This window comes from Lycorma delicatula, chromosome 1 (genome assembly GCF_047948215.1).
Source record: "Lycorma delicatula isolate Av1 chromosome 1, ASM4794821v1, whole genome shotgun sequence".
Lineage (NCBI taxonomy): Eukaryota > Metazoa > Arthropoda > Insecta > Hemiptera > Fulgoridae > Lycorma > Lycorma delicatula.
Window position 1 is genome coordinate 323,586,273 of NC_134455.1, and position 22,452 is coordinate 323,608,724.

The 22,452-nt window shown below is 27.9% G+C and overlaps 1 protein-coding gene across 3 annotated transcripts in view; it reads right to left on the reverse strand.

Moving 5' to 3' along the window:
- Window positions 1-1,739: 1,739 nt before the first annotated feature.
- Window positions 1,740-22,452, reverse strand: part of Argk1 (Arginine kinase 1) — a 61,774-nt gene continuing 41,061 nt past the window's right edge. For 2 of the 3 annotated variants that reach the window (XM_075382027.1, XM_075382028.1), the window contains 7 exons: window positions 20,169-20,347; window positions 14,831-15,009; window positions 13,865-14,104; window positions 11,159-11,293; window positions 9,181-9,378; window positions 8,751-8,889; window positions 1,740-1,926 (listed from right to left, as the gene is read on the reverse strand). In XM_075382027.1, coding sequence (XP_075238142.1) covers window positions 1,913-1,926; window positions 8,751-8,889; window positions 9,181-9,378; window positions 11,159-11,293; window positions 13,865-14,104; window positions 14,831-15,009; window positions 20,169-20,337 — 1,074 coding nt within the window. In that variant the 5' untranslated portion in view covers window positions 20,338-20,347 and the 3' untranslated portion in view covers window positions 1,740-1,912. Of the gene's footprint in view, window positions 1,927-6,755; window positions 8,890-9,180; window positions 9,379-11,158; window positions 11,294-13,864; window positions 14,105-14,830; window positions 15,010-20,168; window positions 20,348-22,452 lie in introns of those variants that run through there. The other variant, XR_012758802.1, reaches the window with a different exon arrangement.

Sequence of the window (22,452 nt, forward strand, 5' to 3'; positions counted from 1 at the left end):
TAGTGGTTTTGTGAATTTCAATAACCCTTTCGGTTTTTAAATGTCAATGTAAAAATCAATTTTGACCATCCCTGAATCAATTTTGGCTAGTTTCCTCATGACATCTTGTACATACATGTGTGTGTACCTCGCTTTAACTCAAAAACAATTAGCCATAGAATGTTAAAATCTTTGATTTAGGCCTGTTGTAACATCCAGTTGTGCACCTTCCCTTTTGATTCAAATCGACTGGTCCAAAAATTGCCATAATCCAAAAAATATGGGTTTTGGATTTTGGACTTTCTTAACTGCAGTAATAGCTCTCGTTGAGAGCTTTTCAACAGGTAAGTGATACTCATTTTCATTGGTTCCAGAATTATAGCCTAATGAAATATTTGGATCTTACTAGGGAAAGGAACATCAGTTCAAATCAGAGACTTCATATCCTTTCTTTTAACTTTTCTAATTTAAATATATTGATTTATTAGTGAAATAAAATTTTATGTACTTTTCATTTTAATTTTTAAAAAAATTGTATTAATTTATTATTGTATTTAAATTGTATTAATTTAATATAATTTTTAAAACAATTATATTGATTTATTAATAATTATTAAAGTTTGAAAAAATATGTATGTGAAGTTGGATTCGAACCGATGTGTGCGTGGCTACAGATCAGACACGTTCTCACTTACACATTTACTTGAGCGATGCGAGACAAAATTAATATAAAATGCAGACACCATAGAAAAATGAATTCAATGTGGTGTCCGTCACAATGCAATTTTGTAACTGTCCATTTTATTAAAGAATTTGAGGATCATATATCACTTTCAAATGAATAAGTTGAATGCAGCAAAAAATGCGTATAATTTAATAGGCATACAAGGAAGTCATGTGTCTAGATCAGTTTCTTTTTCTTTGTACGCAGAGCCTAGAACATCAAGTTTGTACACCTTTGGAGGTCACATCTCTGAAATTGTGAATTTTTCCCCAAAGTTTCAGATAATTCAGAACAAGGAGGTCCTATAATGTTTTGCTTAGATCCTAATCTGTAGTTGCGTTTAAAAAAAAAGTTAAAAATTGTTTATACCTACAGGTTGACTGCCATGAGATGCACTAGTGATACTAAAGTTATTATCGTCTTGAGCACCCTCCATGTTGGCTGTTCAGACTGAGTTGAATACTAGGCAACTTATCTATTTTGGTGATACTGATCAGTGATACACATTACTATATCATTGATGAACTCGCTAGTAATTTCATTGTTTTTCTTTTTTTTTTGTTTGGGGCTTAAGTGATAGATTTCAGTTCACATTATTGCAGTGGCCATCAAATATTTCTCTTGGGCTTATTATGCATTAGTTAATCAGTTGCCAGTGACCAGGTTAACAGCAACCATTAAACTCAAGAGCAAATAATATGATCATATATGTACACTTGTTCACGGCAAATAAGATAACATGAATGTAACCAGCTAGCTGGTTGCATCACCAATTTTTTTCAGGTGAAGATCTTAAAATTCATATTCCTGCCACTCTAATGAATCAAATGATTTTATAGTTAGATATTTTTAGAAAATTGAAATTATCAGAAACAGATTTTACAGTGGTCAATTTATTATATGTTAGCTAAAACTTGGCTGTTTCCTTTTACTGTTTGTTTTTACTTAGATTTTGAATTTACCAATTTTAAGGGAATTATGCTAAGAAAAGATTAATTCTCACCTCAAATACATAAAATAATTATTTACACAGAAATATATTTTTATGACAACTATTTTATTTAATGTTTTTTTTTTCCATTTTTAATTACATTACTAACTTGTTTACAATATGTTACTACAATACCACACACTGTTAATCATACAGATTTCTCCTCATTGTAGTAGCACTTGTTTTGGAACAGGTTTTCAGAGATGCAAAAAATATCTTCATTTCAAACCACCTAAAAAAAAAAATGGTCAAAATGAATTCTAATATTTAAATATAATTCACTAAATCCACAATTTAATAAATTAAAGTAAATTTAAATTTATGTAAATCTTTTTTTTCAGAATAATTTTAACATACTGACATGCATTTTTAATTTATGAGTGCAATTATCAAAATAAATTCTGTGGTTGAATTTTTGATTTTCCAGTTTTTTTTTTAGGTAACTAGGTTACTATGACTGATTACATAAGAGCACATCTGGTGCTTCTATGGTAATTTTAGTAAACTATACCCTTGAAAACAACAATCAGAAAAATAATAATTTTTTTTATAAAATGTTACACAAAACTTTACTGAACAAATAGGGATAAGATTTTTTAATTTCAAATTCTAATAACATGCAATCATACTAATTCAGTTTACACATTTTCTAGTATTATTCTCATTTCCAAATATTCATATACAGTAATAATTGCTTGGTTAGTTTTTACTACATTATTACTTTTTCTGTACTCTTCAGCATTCTACACAATCCATGTGCAGAGTGGGAGCACAACATGATTTATGATTGGGTGTGGTATGAGTTAACATGACCACTTTGGAAAGTATTTAGTATTCTTGATTTATGCTTGGGCAAAGGGCCTAGTATCAATTAAGTCTGAACATGAATTACACATCCACATTTTGTGGTCGATTATATGTGCATAGTTTGTGTTCATATCTCGTTAACAAATGAGATATGTACATGACGTTATGGGTGGAGGTTTTCAGTGATTACTGCCAAATTGATAACAGAGTACCCACCGTTTCCTTGTGTTCTAAACTGAAATTTCTCTCAGATCACAGCAAGTATGCCTTAAAAAAAAAAAATCATCTATTAACCCTGTTTGGAACATGACTAGCATGCATATACATTTGCATGTCATGTTGAATGTTACCCTCAGTAATATGTTTGAAATACATAGCATATTGAAGATATGGCAAAGTTGTACTGATTAACTACTTGCATTATTGGATTCATAAAACAAAATACTTACATGCAGGTATATATGGTATGGTACATTTATTAACTGAAGTTAATAAATGATCACTAATAGTGATCATCGAGATCAAATAAGTAGTTCACAAGGTAAAATGAAATCTTTAAAATAAGAAAAGTAAAATAAAACTTTTCAGTACATGACAAATGCAGCTTTTTTTATACCTAAATCTGTCATAAATGCCTAGATTAGTTCATTCTACCGATAACAGTGTTATCTGAAATAGACTTTATATCTTGAAGTTTATACATTGTACAGAATATATTAATTATATAAATAATTAGCAGTGAACAAACAAATTTTACATGCACTGAATTCAGATTATTTGAAAAAAATCACTGTAAATGTTGTAGTGATTTACCTGAATCTCTATCTACTGTAAACTACAGAATATTAGATGCAGTACTATATTACACATGGTAATATTTAACCGATTTTTTGCCAGTGGTGTAAACGCACCTTTTTCTAAAATAATTTTTTTATAAATTTCTAAATAATTTTCTTCACTTTTACAATTTGGCCTTACTTTGTTAAGTTCTTTGATCACCCTAACATAAGTTATACGTTTTTATTTTTTAAGTTTAGCTGCATTCAAACTTACTGTAATTTAACATGCCGTGTAACTGCTTCATTTTATAATATATTTGGATAGCAGAGTGGTTGTTATAAATAATATTATTTTAATTATATCTCTAGGTTTTGTTTTTTATTGTCAATTGATAAAAATAACTTGTTTTTAAAAATCATTATAAATAGCAGTCGTTAAAGACAATGGTGCGTTGATGCACATTTGGCATAATGAGTGATGTCTCATGAGCTAAGCATACATCGTAAATAGGTTATGTTGGAATATTCTCACAATCTTGTGTTGCATTGTTTTGCTTATACATCGTTGTAGTTTTGTTTAGTTTCTAACATTTTATTGAATTGATACAGCATTTCCTTTTGTTATTAAATTTTGATTACGTATTCGGTATTACTTTTATAATTCATAGAAATTTACTCAAGAAATATCTCAAACAATATTACATCGTCTTTTAGTATAGTGTTTATTTACGATGTACATGCATTAGTTTTACAAGAGTCGAATTGATTTCATTATAATTTAAGTATTTTTTAAAATGTGGAATTTTGAAAAACCTCTGACACTTGACAAATTGCAGTCAATTTTAGATGAAGATGAAGATAACATATCGCAAGCAACCGCTATTCACACGACATATTCCACATAAAGTTGATGAACTTACAGATGAAGAAGATTTTGACAATTTGCTAATCGAGACCCCTTCTACAGCAGCAACAACTGATATAGCAGGTACGTTTGAGATTCATGAACATTCAGAAAAAGATGCTGAAATATCAAATTGCAAGGATAAACCAAAAAAATCTAAAACTAAACCCAAAACAAACATTCCAAAATGGGAAAAAATTGAACCAATTTATAAAGAATTGCCAATTTCAGTAGAACATAGACAAATAGAAATTTTAGAAAATAAAATATTGAAATATTTTTCCTTTATTTTGATAATTTGCTGAATATGATTTTAGAGTTCAGTATAAAATACGCACATGACAACAATCGGCATGATTTTTCTTTAAATAGTGCGTTTCTAAAAAGATTTATTGCAATTTAGATACAGACTAGTTATCATACGTTACCTCAAACAAAAATGTATTGGAGTAAGGATGAAGATAAGGTTGTTGAAATAGTCAAATTCAATGAGCCGTAACACCTTTAGAGCAATTAAAAGGAACCTGCACCTTTCCGATAACAAATTGCTTGACAAGAACGATAAATTTGCAAAAATTCGGCCATTTTTTGATGAAATAAACAAACGTAATTTACAGTTTGGCGTTTTTTCTCATAATTTATCTATTGAAGAAATGTTGCCATATTTTGGTAGGCATTCAGCAAAAATGTAAGGGGAAAACCAATCAGATTTGGATTCAAGCTTTGGTGTTTATGTAGTTCTGATGGGTATTTGTACCAATTATACCATACGGAGGTGCTAAAAAAGAAAAACCTGAATATGGTCTGGGGACACAAGTAGTACTCGATCTGTGAAATGTATCCCATCCGAACGAGCATAGAATTTATTTTGACAATTTTTTCGACATATGATCTATTTAAATTACTCAATGGAAAAGGATATTTCGCTACCGGCACTGTCAGAGAAAATAGGCTTCCTAATTGCTCACTAGAGAGTTCAAAAGTATTGCAGAAGATTGATAGAGGTGCATTTGATAAAAAAACTAGTTTTGCAGTAGCTAGATGGAATGATAATGCAGTGGTTACAGTTGCCAGTAATCACAATGGAATTTACCCATTAGCAAATACAAAAAGATATAAGTATTAGTCAGCCATTAATGGTAGCACAATACACAAAAAATTCATGGGTGGCGTGGATTCTCATGACAATGGCATTGGAAACTATAGAATAAAAGTGGTGGTGGCCATTGTTTACTAATGCTATCGATTCTGTTATAGTAAATTCGTGGAAACTATATCGGCTTGAAAACCATGATAAAATCAGTCAAATTGACTTTAGGTCGTATTATTGTTGATCAAAAGTGAGGAAATAAAAATACCACAGTGCATCGCTGAAATTCGGGGAGATAATGTTCCTTCTCAATCATTGGCAACCAAAGGTCGGCCTTCAAAAAATAGTTTGCTGGAAAATATTCGTTTGGACAAAGTGGGGCACGTTCCGAACATGTAAACAAAACTAGAAGACGATGTAAGCTGTGCAAAAACCACAAAATATTTTTGTGTATAAAATGTAAAGTCCACCTGCACTCAAAATGTTTCAAAGAATTTCATTCACCGCAAAGAAAATAAATCCACAATAAACTAAAAACAATTTAATGTAGTTTATTCATAGTTGTTTTTTTCTAGTTTTATAAATAGTTTGGTTTCTTGTAATGTTTTTACAAAGTTACATTTTATATTATGCTTTTGGCCAAAGGTACGTAAACGAACCATTTTATTACTAAGCCATTACTGAATTTTTTGTTGATATGAAAATATTTCTAGCTTTATATACTTACAAATAGATAAAATAAAGTAATTAATAAAAAAAAAGTAGTGTTTATTTAATTGTGGCAATTAATGGGGTTAATCAGCATACTTGTTCTACAAGGTAATATATCAAATCAACAAACAAATCATATGCAACACATTTTAATGAAATGTCATTAAAAATTATTAGATTATTTTACCTAAGAAACCTTTTTGAAATATAAAATTGGATTCTGAATTTTATAACAATAATTTACTTTTTCAAAATAATAAAATGTTACTAAAGAAATGAATTTTTAGAATTGTTTTCTATAAAATATAAGCATTTGAGTACAGTAACTATAGAAAGTGAATTACACATCTGATGCATATTTTTAAATGATTACTGTACTCTTCTGCTGCAAACATATTTTTTTTAAATATAAGAATTGATAATCACTGTGTATCAGAAAAAGCAGGGACTGATATAAGTCAAAGTCTGTCTAGTTCCAAAAATTTAAATCAAACTTTATTAGACAAATTCAATATCCTTACATAATTTTTAAATGTTGTCAAACAATTGTGCAAAGAAAGTTCAAGCAGATTAAATGCATTACTTAACAGAAAAACTGTTAATTACAAAAAAAAAATAGACAAAATTAATGGAAAACATGCAGTTAATAAAAAAAAGTACATGTAAAGAGTAAAATATATGGGTAAGTAGTAACTTAGTAAGTAGCAACTACAACAGTAACATTCTAAGATTAGCGTGCATGCTCTACTTCAGTCATTAAAATTAATCACCTGTCAAATCTGAATGAAGTTCCTTCATGAATGAAATCGCTGATGCAGAGCTAAACTAAGAAACTAGACTGTCACATATTTTTATAGTTAGGTGGAAGGTTTTAAGCAACACAAAATTATTTATATTTAACATTAAACAGAGAAGACTCAGCATAAATTAATCACAATACTGCAAATGAATTAAATTCATTGCTCATTGAATAATAAGTTACTAAAAATTTCAGCAGTTTATTTTGGTTCTTTTCAATACAACTTGTAAACTTGAGTTTATTTTACAGAGTTTAGATTCTTTTCACTTTCCTTTCCATTGCAAGTTGCTCCTTTCATTCAATTTACTATGGGGGCTAAATCCATTCTTTTATGAAATTACCTTCATATAAACTATCAACATAATTGAGAATATTTTTCACCTTTGTAACAATTAGATCATTTGATTACTGCAAATTTATATCATGTTTTTCTTTATGAACAAAGATTTCATAATTAGAATAAGATATTATATTTAGAGAAAAATATTTTTCACCTTCATAATGGGTATTTCATGTTAATAAAAAGTTGATTTTTATTAAGACAAGGCATTTTATAAGCTGGATAACAAATTTTAAGAGCTAATTAATATCAGATTCAGCTATTTTTTTATTAATTTGTATTCAAAATAATGTGGTAAAATGGATTCTGGCAAGAAAAGAAAAATTAGAGAATATTTGGCAGTAAAACTTTATGTGAGCAACAAAGAAAGAACTTTAAGATGAAATTAAAAAAAAAAAAATTAATTTTGAAGTTGAACTGATGAACTTTTATATATTTAGATCACAAGATGGCAATTTATGGTTTCAGTGACAATTTAATTACAAAATTAATCCAAAGCAAGGTCGATGGAAATACTGAATTTAACACCATAGAGAATAAGTCCTTTTATCTGTCAATTAAGAATTCAAAAACAATTCACTTAAGAATATAAATACAAAATATGCTTGAGAATGTTAATAAAACCACAATATAATTATCTATTTACCATTAGCCATATAATGCTTCAAACCACATTAAAATTTTATGTTTAATTTATTTTGAAACAAACAAAACAATCCTCTCTTAATAAATTTTATGCAGAGTAAAATTTCTGTCTGAAAACTAAAGACCACAATTTTGAAAAAAAAATGGATCTGACAATTGCTGATGTGACGTGTGAAATCAAATGTTGAGAAATTTTTTTATTTCATTTTTTATATTAAGAAAGGTACTAGAGAAAGGGTTTCAACAAATAAATATACGCATTCTTTCTAATCAACATTTTTGTAACTGAGGTTTTTATTTTTATCAACAGTTTAATTTACCATCTGAGGCAGTTTATGTACCATTAATATACTCAACAACTATTAATATAAGTGTAATAACAAAACATTACTACAATGTATACTAGGGCTTATAAATATACGTATATTATATAATATGTATTATAAGCAAGTTACAGCTACACATTAAGTAAGCAATTATTTATAATTCAAATATAATTTTGTAGTGTAACAAAGCCGGCCATATTTTATATAAGTATTTGTTTATGAACAAGCTGCAACATCTTTGTTTAACTTAGAGTATCTGTATTACATTTAGGAGCAGTATCTATTTTCTTTCAGGAGGGGTAAAAATAAAACCTATCGACCAGTTTTGTGCTAATTAATTTTATTTAATTAAATTTTTGGAAGAAAAGATGTTGCATTAAAAGAAAACATAATTACAGTGATGGTAAAAGAAACTGAAATTCTGTACAGCAGTTAACATTATTAATCTTTATATAGATAAATATTTTCCAATCTGTTAAACAATTTTTTAGTAAACTTCAGAACAACACCGAAACAGAATAGTAAACAAAATAATTTTTTTTACTGTACAGAAGTGAAACAGTGTATGATAAAAATATTCAGAAGTTATATTTAGTAACAACCGATTACAGGCTGTTTATGTTTAAATATTAAATGTTATAAATTTAGAGCTCACGCTCAATCTTGATGAGTTCAGCAATGCCATCATTCATTTCCTTGACTGCTTGAAATTCCGTGAGACCCATACGGCGCTTGTTAGAGATATCATAAACTCCACCTTCAGCTTCTGTGTGCTCTCCTCTTGTACCACGTACCTGAAAACGTAAGGTATAACAATGTAAACAATTAAACCATTATTTCCATGGTGTAGGATACACTATCACACATTTGTTTATAAATATGCTTGTAATGAATTCTGTATTTTTAAAATGCCTTTTGGGATTGCTTATAGAAAACTCTGGAGTTATTATGATTGCGTTCTGACTTTTTTTTAGATTAAAATTACATTTTTGTTTTGGAAAAATAATGTTCATACCTCTCTAAGCTGAGGTGTGAAATACTTAACTTACAGAATGCCACACAGAATTGTCAGTATTTATAATCACCTGCAAATTGTATTTGCCAGCAACTTCTTCTAACTTGGCTCGATTTGCGGCCAACTTTGGCACCTTGATATGTACTGATGCTCTAATAGTTGTTCCCAAATTGGTGGGGCAGAAAGTTAAGAATCCCAGTCTGTCATTGTGAGAAAATGGAACTCTTTTTTCTATTTCATTAACTGCACTCACCAGTCGTCTGTAAACCTGAAAATGTAAATTAATTGTCATTAGATTATTGAAAAAATAACCCGTTGCTATGATTCCATATCAACCCAAATTAATTTTTAAAAAACCAGGGACTTAAATATATTTCATAAAATTTGAGTTATAATTTAATTTATTTTATTTTATACAAACAAGTTTGTTTTTGTTTCAAATGGTGTAAAAAAAAAAACAGCTAGGTAAAATTTGCACTAAATACATTATGAAAAATACATTTCTTCAAAAATTAATATAATACTGTTTTTAAATTTGTTAATTTTTTTACAATTATTTAATATGTACTACAATTGCATTTTATTCACTACTTATATTACTAGGAATATTTTATACAGGTTACAAGTATACTGAATGCATTAACCAAACCAATTAAATTTTACTAAAAATTAATTATCGATTAATAATTATTCATTTTTACTAAAAATAATAATTTAGTCTTTAAATTGTATTTACTCTTGCAGATAGACATAGACAATAAATTCAGTTCTTAATGTCTGCTTCTTTTTAAAGTATTAAATTCACTTGTCATTTCTTAAAATGATCTAAAAATAACAAACTGGGAAGCCATTGCATGCGTGCAGGTTAATTAATTTTTTTATTAATAATCAATTGCATAAGGTTAAATGTCAGCACTTAAAATGCTTGTTTTTAAAGAAATGGCCAAATGTACGTAATTTTCAAAAAAGGATTACCATTTTCAAAAAGAGATTTTAGGAAAAATTGGATAAAATTAATATATTAATAAAATTAATAAAGCTGATTTTAAAGTAGTTGTAAAAATACCTATTACCAAAGATTTAATTTAGAAAAAAAAATTCATTTAGAAACTAATTTAGAAGAGTAAATACAAGATAAGAAAACATATTATTTGTATGTAGAAGGTGAAAAACACTCGTTAACTCTTCTTTTTTTTTTCTAGTCAGAAATACACTAATATTTGCAAATGTGTAATAAACTGATTTATGTTCACAGTATATTGTAAATATTTCAACTAAAAAATATCTTTTTAAAAAGGATTTAATCTACTTAGTGTGCATGGAAGCTATGATTCTACTACAAACTAATTCTATAACATAATGGATATCTGAAGTAAATTAACATACCACACAATAAAAAAAAAGTAAACAAAATATGAATTACTAAAAAAACATTACAATAATTATTTAGTAACTGAAGTCAGATTTACAGCTACAAGAAACAATTAGGATATTCAGAAACATCCTCATATTGTTTCCTAGTATATCTTGTATGTTAGCTCTTGAATTGAAATTTCCATAATGTGGAAATTTACGTAATGCTGCATAACAAGGGCACTCCACAAGGATGTAATTTATAATTTACTTTGCAGTCACATTGAACATAAACACATTGGTCTGATTCGCTAGGCGTTCGTAAGTGAAAGCCCTACTTGCAAACAGCTGGGTCCACACTCCTTAAAGTTCGTGGCACTTTAAATGAATACTAAGACTAGATGGTCAATTAATTATAGCCTTACTATCCTTGAAATATATCCACTATTTTGTAGCAAAAATACCCACTATTAAATCTACAATATTAGTTTTCTTATACAGAAATATTATACTAAAAGGGGAAAAGTTTACAGTAGAAAAGTCTATAACTGACAAGCCAATCCCACTCAGTTCTGTAAAGGAGCTTTTCTGTTTTTTCATGTCATATCTGACTAAAGATAGTATACCTAACCTCGTTAAATATATCCTGTGCACTCGCGTATTAAAATTAATTAGTGTTGTTTATCTTTAATTACCTGACCCAAGTCTCCACCCATCTGCATAGAAATGATTCGGAGGTGATCTTCCTCATTGCACCAGACAAGGAAGGTTTTGTCATCGTTGTGATAAATACCACGTCCAGTTGGCCAGAACCTACAGGCATTGGCAGCCTAAAACAATTTTTTAGCAAAAATTAGTGTACATCCAATATAATTTAGGTTTCTTGTTATATTTTTTGTTATAATTTAGGTTTCTTATATTTTTTTGTTTCTTTGTTCACAATTTGGAATTTTATGTATCATTTTTTTTAGTAATCATATTGTTATTAATTCTTACTATTTAATTACTTTTAATTTCATGTAAGCAACTATTCTGTAATTAATTTGTGGAATTCAAAATTAATTTAGTAACATTTTTGGTCCTCAGCAAAGTAGTAAAACTACACGCCCTTATCTGATGATTTGGAATATCTAGGAAATTGGATCTTGAAAAACAAACTAAACAATATAAAAATTAAGTAAGAGATTCCCACTAACTGAAACCACATTTTAACAAACATATTCTCATAACAAAATGCCAGACAATTTTTGTAAGTAGTATCTTATCTAGCAGCAGTAAATTAACAGACTAAATCAAGGATTTATATTAATTTGGCATCACCTTTATCTCTATCATTTAAAAAGTTGAATTCATCATTTAATTAATATCTCTTAAGTTATTTTAAACTAAATTTATTATATGTTGCATATTCACACCCACTAAAATAGTGATTATCTGCTTTTATTATTTTTTTTAGAAGTTAAGTATTCATAATGGATATGTTAAAAAAGTCATTCCTGACATTTATTTCATACAAAATGATAGAAAAATCTATTTCATTTTGTAATAGGCTTCTATTATTTAGGACTATTACATTAACCCATCTTTTATAAAAATAGCTGCTTTGATAATAGAAAAAAAATACTGTGCATCATATCATTCTGTCATAATTAAAATTTATTTTGCCTGCTGTTGATAACCTATTTTCTAACTTTTTACAGGAATAAATTATACTGTAATGATACCTTCTTAGCTGTTAATTGTTTCTTACTTATTCTATATTTTCATTTTATATTAAATACAATTCAACCAGCATTTAATATTTCTTACTTTATATATTCCACCATGTGGGAGGAATTGGTCCTCCTTAACCACAACACAAATGCATGATTAGTGAATAAATCAAAATTCGCCAGAGGAATCTGTTGAATGTGAAATTGTGTTTCTACAATTATGAATTGTAATGCTTAAAATTAAGTTTCTATGTCACATCCCTGCAGAATTTCAATCTTTTTATTGTTGATAATAGTCTCTCTGGACTCACATGTTGGGGAGTCAACAGTCCATCTGTTAGTTTTATAGCATAATTTACAATATAATTTCATGGTAAAGATGAACAGGGAGAATTTTGGTTCCTCTCCCAAGGCGCTTTCCTAAATCTGAAAAAAAATGAATAGCCAGAAAATCCTAAATGAAATGTATTGTATCTTCAAGCTGGGCTACATGGCAAAGAACATTTGATTAGTTTTTAAAATTATTGGTTTTAAATATTTAAAACATATTTCATGAATTTTATTTTCAACAAAATTAAAAAAAATAATTATTAAAATGGTTACGCTTATTAATTTAGTATACATCTGCTTTTATTTATTTTTTTTCTATCAGTTAAGTGTTAATAATTAAATGCAAAGAAGCCTTAAATTGCTGGCATTTATTTTGTAAAAAATGAATTAGAAAGAACTATTTAATTTTGTAAGAAATAAATGAAATATTTATTTATTACTGTGCGTACTTACTGAATTCTAGAATCAAGAATTTCATTAAATGCATGTGTTGGTAGGATGTTATATGCTCTTTGAGATTACAGAAATATCTAGTTATGGTAGCAAATACGACTATGCATCTACCTTTTACTGAATGTATGTCAATTGGCATTTCACCAACAACCTTCACTTTTGTCTTTTCTTTCATACTTTCTTCTCATATCCTTAAACATTTTTGGCCACTATATCTTTTTCTTTTACTCAGATTCTTCTTATCACTTTCAAATCTGTAATTTCCTATTTACATTTCTAAATACTACATTTTGAATTGTACTGTCTACTATCCTGTTCATATTGTTGCACTATTCTTCAACAATTCATCAATGGTTAAGTAATTTTTCTCAACAAAATCCATAACTGCTCCATTGACTACATTTTGAGTTCAAGAAATTAAGCATTCTTTTTTTCCCTGAGAAATTTTCCGTATGCAATTTAAATTATATGAATTTGTGGTTTTAATAATTTTATCAAAGAATGAAAGTTATTTTTGAAAATTGAGAAGCTCAAAGTACTTGATCCTGCTTGATTACTAGTACTAAAATAAATTAATTTGGATTTCTTATCTACTGACAATGCACAGAATATCTGTATGACAGCACTTTTTATTATCATTAATTCTTTCAGTTCTCAGCTAATGTGTGAGCTCCCAATAATGGACAAGTAACCAGCATTGTTGCTCACCAAGAAATGGTGAGGACATTTACACATTACATTTTTCACCCTTGTTTTTTACAATATTTCTGTTTAAAATTGCATTTATTCTATACTTTTTGCCATATTTTTTGCTATGTATGTGTTACTGTAGTAATGAATCCAGTCTGTTGAAAGCTTTTAATTGTAATTATTTTTAACCTGTAGTTATGGCTTATTTATAAATACCTGCAAAAATCTATCGCCCTCCTTGAACAAGAAGTGATCATCAATAAGCTTCTGTTGGACCTCTTTTGTCATTCCTGTAAGAGGGTAGAAGTTACCTTTCAATTCAGCAGTAAGGCCAGACAGTGTTGAGGAAACCTTTTCTTCCATTTCCTTATACTGTGCCTCAGTTAAACAGGGGTTGAAGGGATAACCTTCCATTGATCGTCCACATCTCACACGGGTGGAAATGATGTATTCTCCCTAAGGTAAGAGAAGATAAAAATACAATCAGTAAATTTAGTACTTTTTACAATTAATCTACAACTTCTTACTTATTTTCCATGTGTTTAGCAGAAAATTTTAGAGTAAAACATTTTTTTCAAATTTAACATTATGTTACACTCAAGAAATGTAAAATAAACATTTGTAAGAGGAAGGACAGGGAGTACTGATCTATAAAGGATTAGTTTTAATACAAACTGCAGCTATTGTAATGAGAATGCCAACTTATATTGTGCTGCATTTCATATATCTAATCAGTTTTTAGCTTTGGTTAATTAACAAAAAAAGTTTCATTAATGCAGTATATTTTCTTTTATCTATATACATCAGAGGCTGAATTTAAACAAGTTAATGGACTATAGAATGTTTTACTGAAGTGCTAAGGAAAAATTTATCTAGTTTATGAATCCTTACAATCAGTACTCATCTAGCAATTTGCAACCATAGTGATTAGAAAATACTGTCTAAAACCTTCCAACAAATATAATGCGACAGGAAATCTGTTTTATAGATCCAACACAAACTTGTCCAAAAATGACATCTATGTACCACCCACAATATTTTTTATATTAACTTACAGACTACATACATGCCACTTCATAACCTCATAGTAATATGAGCTTGTGAAACTTCCATAGGATAGCTGAAATTGTGATATTTAAAAATGCAAATAAACACTTATTACTAAGTAACAAAGTTACATACTGCAGGGTCAAGATTGCTGAAGGTGTCAACATCACCAAAGTCCCTAGGTGGGTGCTTGTCAGTTTTCTTGAAACCTCCATGGTAGTCTTCAATGATAGGGTCAAAGAGGTCTGCAAAAACTGTATATGCTTCTGCATCTGGTGCATAGATACCAACACCAGAATCATGGTTTTCAAGACCTGTAAAATTAATTATTTTTCTATAATAACAAATGAAATGGAATTAACATTATTATTATTATTATTATTATACATAAGTATGGAATTTAACGTTATACAAAAGTAATTCACAGTAAACATTTCCCTTAAATTATAATAATTATAAGTTATTCAGTTATTTCCAGTTTCACTAGAAAGATTGTAATGATATTTATATCCTAAATTAAAGAGGATCTATTTGCCGATGTATTGCCAACTAAATTGTATTGCACACTATGTTCTTCTGAATATCAGTTTTTAAATATTACTTGCAAAAGAAAACTCATTTAAAATTCTGTACAATTCTATGTATAAAGAGGTTAAAGATTTATTCAAATTCCTGTCTATGAATAATTTTAATAAAATTATCTCCAATGTGTATAATAAAAAAATTGTTCAGAGGAACTGTAGGTTGTGTATAAAGTTTAAAAATTCCCAAAGAAAGTGTAAAATTTTATTTGCTTTAATTTGTATGCATTGAATTACTTTCCTAAAATTTCACCAGAAATAGTAGTAAGTTGACCACCTCGTAAAAATGTTGTAAAAAGAATTTTATTCCAGATTTCTAGTTTTATTCATGGAGATATTTCATAAAATGAATCTGAATCATATTAAGTTGTACAAAAAATTAAAAATAGAGCATTTAAAATATATATTCTGCATAAATTCTTAGAACTTTATTCTATTTGAATTTCATTTTTGTTTGTAAATTTTTTGTTTAAAAAAATGGAAAAAATTCAAGAAAGCGATTCATAAAGAAGGAAAGTGGGTCCCTGTTTATTTCATGTTAGCTCATGGTTAAGCTTTTAAAAAAAATAGAACTGCAACTTTCATAAAAATCAATATGGCTAGTCATAAAAGATGGGTGGAATAAATACACACCTTTAAAAAAAATTATTGTTTATTATTTACAGATAAAAAACTTCAACTTTACAACAGGTATTTTCTGTGGAAAATTATAATGCTTACTTATATTAGTATGAACAAAATGAACCAGTATAATTTTATACAGTCACATATCTCTAGAAGATTTTATGTAATTATAATAATTGAAATGCTAAAAATTTATTCAGAATGTTTTTTTAAATTTCATTAAAAAGTATTCAAAATAACTGAATAACTAACACTGGAAATTGATTAATTCTTTAATATGCTTAAGTAGAACGAGATTTTACAGTGGTATAATTGTTCTAGTATTGGATGAATGTAATATGCTGCTATCATAAGACTAATAATAGATACAATAGCATTTGGAAAAATAGATCAAATAAGCCATTGCTTAAATCAGTGCTTGTTATAAAGAATGTACCATATATATATTTTGCTTTAGTCTATCCCATATGGAGCACAAGGACAGGGAACCACGATATGAGTTGACCCAGTTCCTAACATGGTAACTTCAAGCAAATCTGTATATGCAGGCATTGAGACCCTACACCAGTGCAGTTACTACTGTACAAGAGAGGACACTGCTTGAATGCAGCAGGTTCTTGCTGCAAAAGGAAGCATACCTTACAGAATTTGGCATGCTAACCCCCTGATGATATCATGGTGACTATGCTGTAGAATTAGTGGGTGAGAGTTGATTCCATTTTGAATTTTGATTTTGTACAAAAAGTACAACTTTCACTCTCATAATGTGTGATTGACTGTAGGAGGTTCAATGTTGTTCATTACTCAAAAACTGAAATATCAATTGGGGTCCAAGTATATAGTATACTAGTAGTATATGGTATAAGTATACAAAGTATATAATTATAGTATACCAGTAAAAAAACTAGTTTTTTACTAGTATGTATATTATACAGATGTCTAATCTTGATGATGTTAACAAATTTCCTCAACATGTGACACTTTTCTTTGATCATAAGCAGTTGATTTGCTAAAAAAAACACTTCATGAGCATTATTTTTATTTTATTGCCAAATCTTCACTTTATTGAAAGCTTTTAATGATTCAATATAATTGAGCATTTTCAATAATGAGAAGTAACTAACAACTGCTTAATAACTTAATTTTTACTGTAAATTGAGTAACTTCATTTACTTGTATTTTCAAAACAAATGCTTACACTAAAAACAAAAATTTTAAAGTACTAAAACAGAATAACTAAATTAAAGAAAAGATCCATTAACAAGAATCATACAATTAATACTAGTAAATACCAGTTTCAATTTAAATCAATTTCTCTTGAGCATAGTACTTCATGTTATATCAATGAAGATTAGTAGATGGCTGTCACAGTAGCTTGTTGTCTTTTGGAAGAGTCTATTATAGTACAATTCTATATAAGTTGCTTAAAGCTTACACAGGATATGAGTAAGTTCATATAATGGCTTGTTAAGGCTCCTCCCCCTGCTCCTGTACTAGTCCAGTTGTTAGATGGATTAGTTGACTCATCCGTAGTTATACATCATTCATTCACCTCCCCTTATTTTGTAATTTAACCCTCATCGAACAATAAATTTTCCTTTGAATTAAGATTTTTATAAGGGGGTTCTCAAAAAACCATCACTTATATTTATAAGGGAATATTATATTTTCATTATTGAAAAAATTTTCAAAGGTAGTTAAGTTTAAAAAAAAAGGCGACTATTAAAAAAATGTTTAACATTGGTGACCAGATGTGCAATGTTAAATTTTTAACATTAGTGTTAAGATGATGAATACCAGATTTTAGGGATTTTTTTAACAATGGAATTTAAATAACTTCCTAGAAGAGCTGTGTTTAAACATTGATAACCGTGTGTGTGGCAACAAATATAATTACTTTTTCTATAAAACATTTTAAAGGAAAATAGCTTAAGAATGGAAAACAATGGATCTACTAACTACACCATTCATAGTGGGGGTAGGGGGTTGAAATATACTCAATTTTATTATGAATACACTTCATGTTATAATTTACAATGAAGGTTTAATTATTTAAAAGTGCATTCAGATATATCATTTGGAAAATATACATGTTTTTATATTATTATGCTTACTATGAGTTCCATGTTTACACATAAGTTAACTTAAAATAAATATTATTGTAAATTTACATAAAATCAAAGTAAAATATCTTTTAATAAATTCAGTGTCCATATTACACTACAAAGAATACAAACTAAATTCAATTCAACCACAATTTCAAGTTTTTTATCATGAACTTGTCATTATAAATGGGAAATAATAAACTTCCACAATTTGCTTGTAAAATACAGCCATAATTTCAGTTAATAATAAAGTTTAAATCTGCATAAAATAAAATATTGCTGTACTTACTGTTGTGATTCAGAGTATCATTAAAAACATTGTAAGAATAAAAATTGTGAATTTAGTTTATACATATTCCATTTTTTCTAAGATTGCTTCTACAGAAAAATAAACTTCTTAAAATTGTTAAAATAATATTGGTGTCCACATTTATTATCTTCTACATTCAAATTAAGATATTTACTGATGTGTCATGGCTTTGTCTGGTTTGTGGAAAGTCTGGATCATTGACCCCTACTACTATTTTGACGGCCAACTGCACGCCAGTCTGTAGAGCCTGACTTTGTGATCAACATTCTGTGGAACATGGGATACTGTTTTCAATTATGTTTCGACTTATACAGAAACCATATTGAATAGATATTGTAAATATATTGTGTATATCCCTATGGTGTGGGACTTTTGGTACACTTTGTACATTAGAAAATTATTCTTTTATAACTTTTTGGCACCTATTACTAAATGGTTGTGGTTTTAGATCTGATAGTTATGCCATCTTCTGAAGTGACTTGTCAGCGATTATCTATCACAGCTTCAGAAATTCTGTTAGTCTCTACATTGATGGGATGTCAAGTTCTTATTATATTTGAAAGAAGCAAAGAGCAACATGTGTGTGCGTGCATAATATCAAATATACATGCACACATGCAAGAACATGAGGCTGTTCATGCAGTAACCAAAGGAGATCACTAAAATTATTTGTAATTTTAAGTTTACGTTTTGAAGAAAATTAAATTTTTTAGTGATTATGTCTAAAAATCAACATTACCATAGTAAAAATTATTTAGAAGAGGTTTTCCATTTATTACACTTATAAAAAAATAAAAATTAGATCAACCTGAAATTTTGTTATCTTAATAAACAAAATACATAAAAATTATTTGTTTTTGAAGATGATGTGATATAGAATTGCAATTTCATTTAGTTTTCAGTAACTTACTACTTTAAAAAAACCATCAGAATATTTTCATTACAAATATTTTATTTATATAAATAAATTTTTTTATAATTAATATTTACTACTGGAAATAATTATTTTAATAGTTAAAGAAATATTTAAAAAAAAGAAATAGATTAACAGATCATGTTTTTTCTTATCTTTAATTCCAGTAACAAAAATCCTCATAACAGTATCAGCTGCAATTTTATGAATGAAATGTAGGTCAGAATATGCTTTGCTGAAAAATATCATTACTAAGTAATTCAAAGGATTAGTAATGGTATGCTATTTATTTCTGTATGGTTTCACTCCTGCCAAAATGCATGGCTAGAACAGCAGGCTATTGATTGCAAAGATAGAGCAGACAACCGGGTCCTCTTGACAGTCTGGCCTAACGCACTGCGTATTGATCTTAGTTCAAAACAGTGGTGGTAACAATTCTTAAAACCTGCATAACAGCCTCCTGATGTCCTTTATCGGATTATAGCATAATAAATATAAATCCAATAATTCAGGCCAGCACTTCTTTTCTCCTTGATGATTTAATGAAGTAAATAAAAACTTTTATTCATAGGTTGAAATTATATAAATAATTTAAGTAATCCATATGTGGAAATAAGATTCCATGGTGATTGCCATGAATTATTTTTTTTATTATAAAAGTATTGTTTCAATGTGCTTTAATTAAAATTAAGAAATAATTCTTAAATGAGGTAAAGCAAAACACAAAATTCATTATGTAATGAAAAAAGTAGCGTTTCCAAATTTTAATCCAAGAAACAGAAAATTGTTTTCAAAAACAAATTAAAAATCTTTATGTATAATCAATAAACTTCAATATACTCTTATGCAAGTTACTTAAACTTTTAAAAGTCTTAAAAAAAATAATAAATTACAGAGATAACAGAAATTAAGGTTTTCTTAGTGAAATAAGAAGATTTACCAGATTGGATCACATCAAGAAGAGTGCTGCCAAAAGTAGGAGTTTTCAAATTTTTCAACTTATCAAATACTTCTTGAGTAAGATATTTTTTCAAGAGAGATTTACTATCAGAAGCTTGAAGCTTCTTGAATCCAGCATCTAATTTTTCTATTATTGCTGCATCCACCATTTTTGGGTACCTGTAGAAAAAAAGTTCATCAGTAACAGTTTAAAGTTTTAGACAGTCTAGAGCGTATAGAACCCCAGAAAAGTAATACTTCATGATGAGCATCTGGTGATTACCAGTTACTCTAATTCTTAATTAGTCATACAGTAATCAACTTTCCCATTAAATTATCAAGAAATTTCATATTTTCCTAGTCCAAATGAATTTTAAGTATGTACTTATAAAATATTTTTAATTTTAAATAATAGGCTATTCTCTTTATTCTCTTTAATCAATAAATTTCAATAGGCAAATTTAATGTTATTAACAAGTAGGAATGAACTAATTTATAACAGTTTTAAATAACTAAGTCTATTTAACAGGGTTAAATAGACTTATTTTGTTTGTGGTAAATAAATAAAAAAATATTACTATTACTATTACTCTGATTTCTGCTATTGGAAAACAATTTAATTATTGTTCACAATCAAGGTCAATTTTTTTAAAACAGAAAACCATTTCACTTTAACATTAATGATAGCAGATAATTCTACACTCTGGAATGAAGGTATTTGATAAATCTAAATTTGTAAAAGATTTCATGTTAGCCTAGGTGAATAGTTAAAAAAATATATATATAAAATTTGATATTTATCTCAGGTCAGCTAATCAATATACGTTTAGGTGATTTAAACACAAGTCACAAAGTCATTTTCAAGAGTAGCATGCATCTTATGTCAGCAGGCAGGGAGTAAAGCCATTCCCCCAATGTCTCTTTCAATGAGCTAAATATATCGTTCATATCAGCATGCCAAGTCAAATGGTATTCACCATACAAGTGAAGACACCTTCATTCTGTTCACTGCAGCAACTGACTATATAGTAAACACTTCCCTCAGAAAAGCTGTTTTATATACAAGCACCTGATACAGGTGCTATAAGAAAGACAGGACATTCTAACATGACAATTACTTTACAATTGTGAAACAATATTACAGGAATTGAAAGAAAAGTTAAAAATTACAAAAGATAAAAGTAATCTTTAGGTCCACGAGGAAGAATTAATTTGGCAATATTTAATAGTAACATAAAATGATAATATTATATTATAATATAATATTAATGATAATATAATATTATATATAATTATATTAATGAAAATTCATTAATTATATATAATCATATCCTAAAAACATACCTCAAAAAAATTAAAAATATATAGTTTTTCAGTTGAAAAATAAGATATGAGAATGGAAAGAAAACGTTCATTTAGATTTTTACGAGAAATTTCTATTTTATTGAAAAAGCCTGCCGTATTTTTCTTAAGATAATTTGTATTCCATTAATTACTTTATTATTCAATATACAGTATTTTCAGCCACTTTGCTTCAGGTATTGTATGATAAGGTACATGTGTATAATGAATACATTATCAATAATTATGTTAATAGCAGCACATCATAATTATTTTAACATTAAGAATCAATGTATCGTTATTACACAATTTAATTACTACGCATTAAAATTTGTTTTATTACAAAGAAAAATATTTTCTAAAAACTGTTGGTCAGGATTTGTTTCTAGGAAAAAACTTCAAATACATCGCCTAAAATTAAATTTTGACGAACGTACAAATAAATTTTAAACGAGAAAAATAAGAATGCTGTGTAATGACATTTTATACATTGAGAATAAAATAATTTAAATAATTTTTGTGTCAAAAAAAATAAATTAAGCTACCCTTATATATAATTTATAGCAGACTTTTCTAACACGCGATCATCAAAACTTACCGCTCATCCCTATTTCATGTCGTGCTTGTAACATTACAACTAAAACGTCATAATAAATAAAAATAGTCTACATTTTAACATGAACAAAGATAATCAATATCAAAATAAAAATAATACGCCCACTTTAGGATTTTTTTGGAATATCATTGTCTTTTTCAGTGCATTATTCTTTAGTTTTACCCATGAGAAATTAATTTACAATAAAAAGAAAAATAAACAGTCATTAACAAATTACAATGAAAGAAGCCAAGTGGCTGATGTTATAGAAAACAAAATCATTAATTGAAACAGAATTATTTCGGAAAAATTACGTAAATTTTATTTTCTGACAAAATTTAACAGAAAT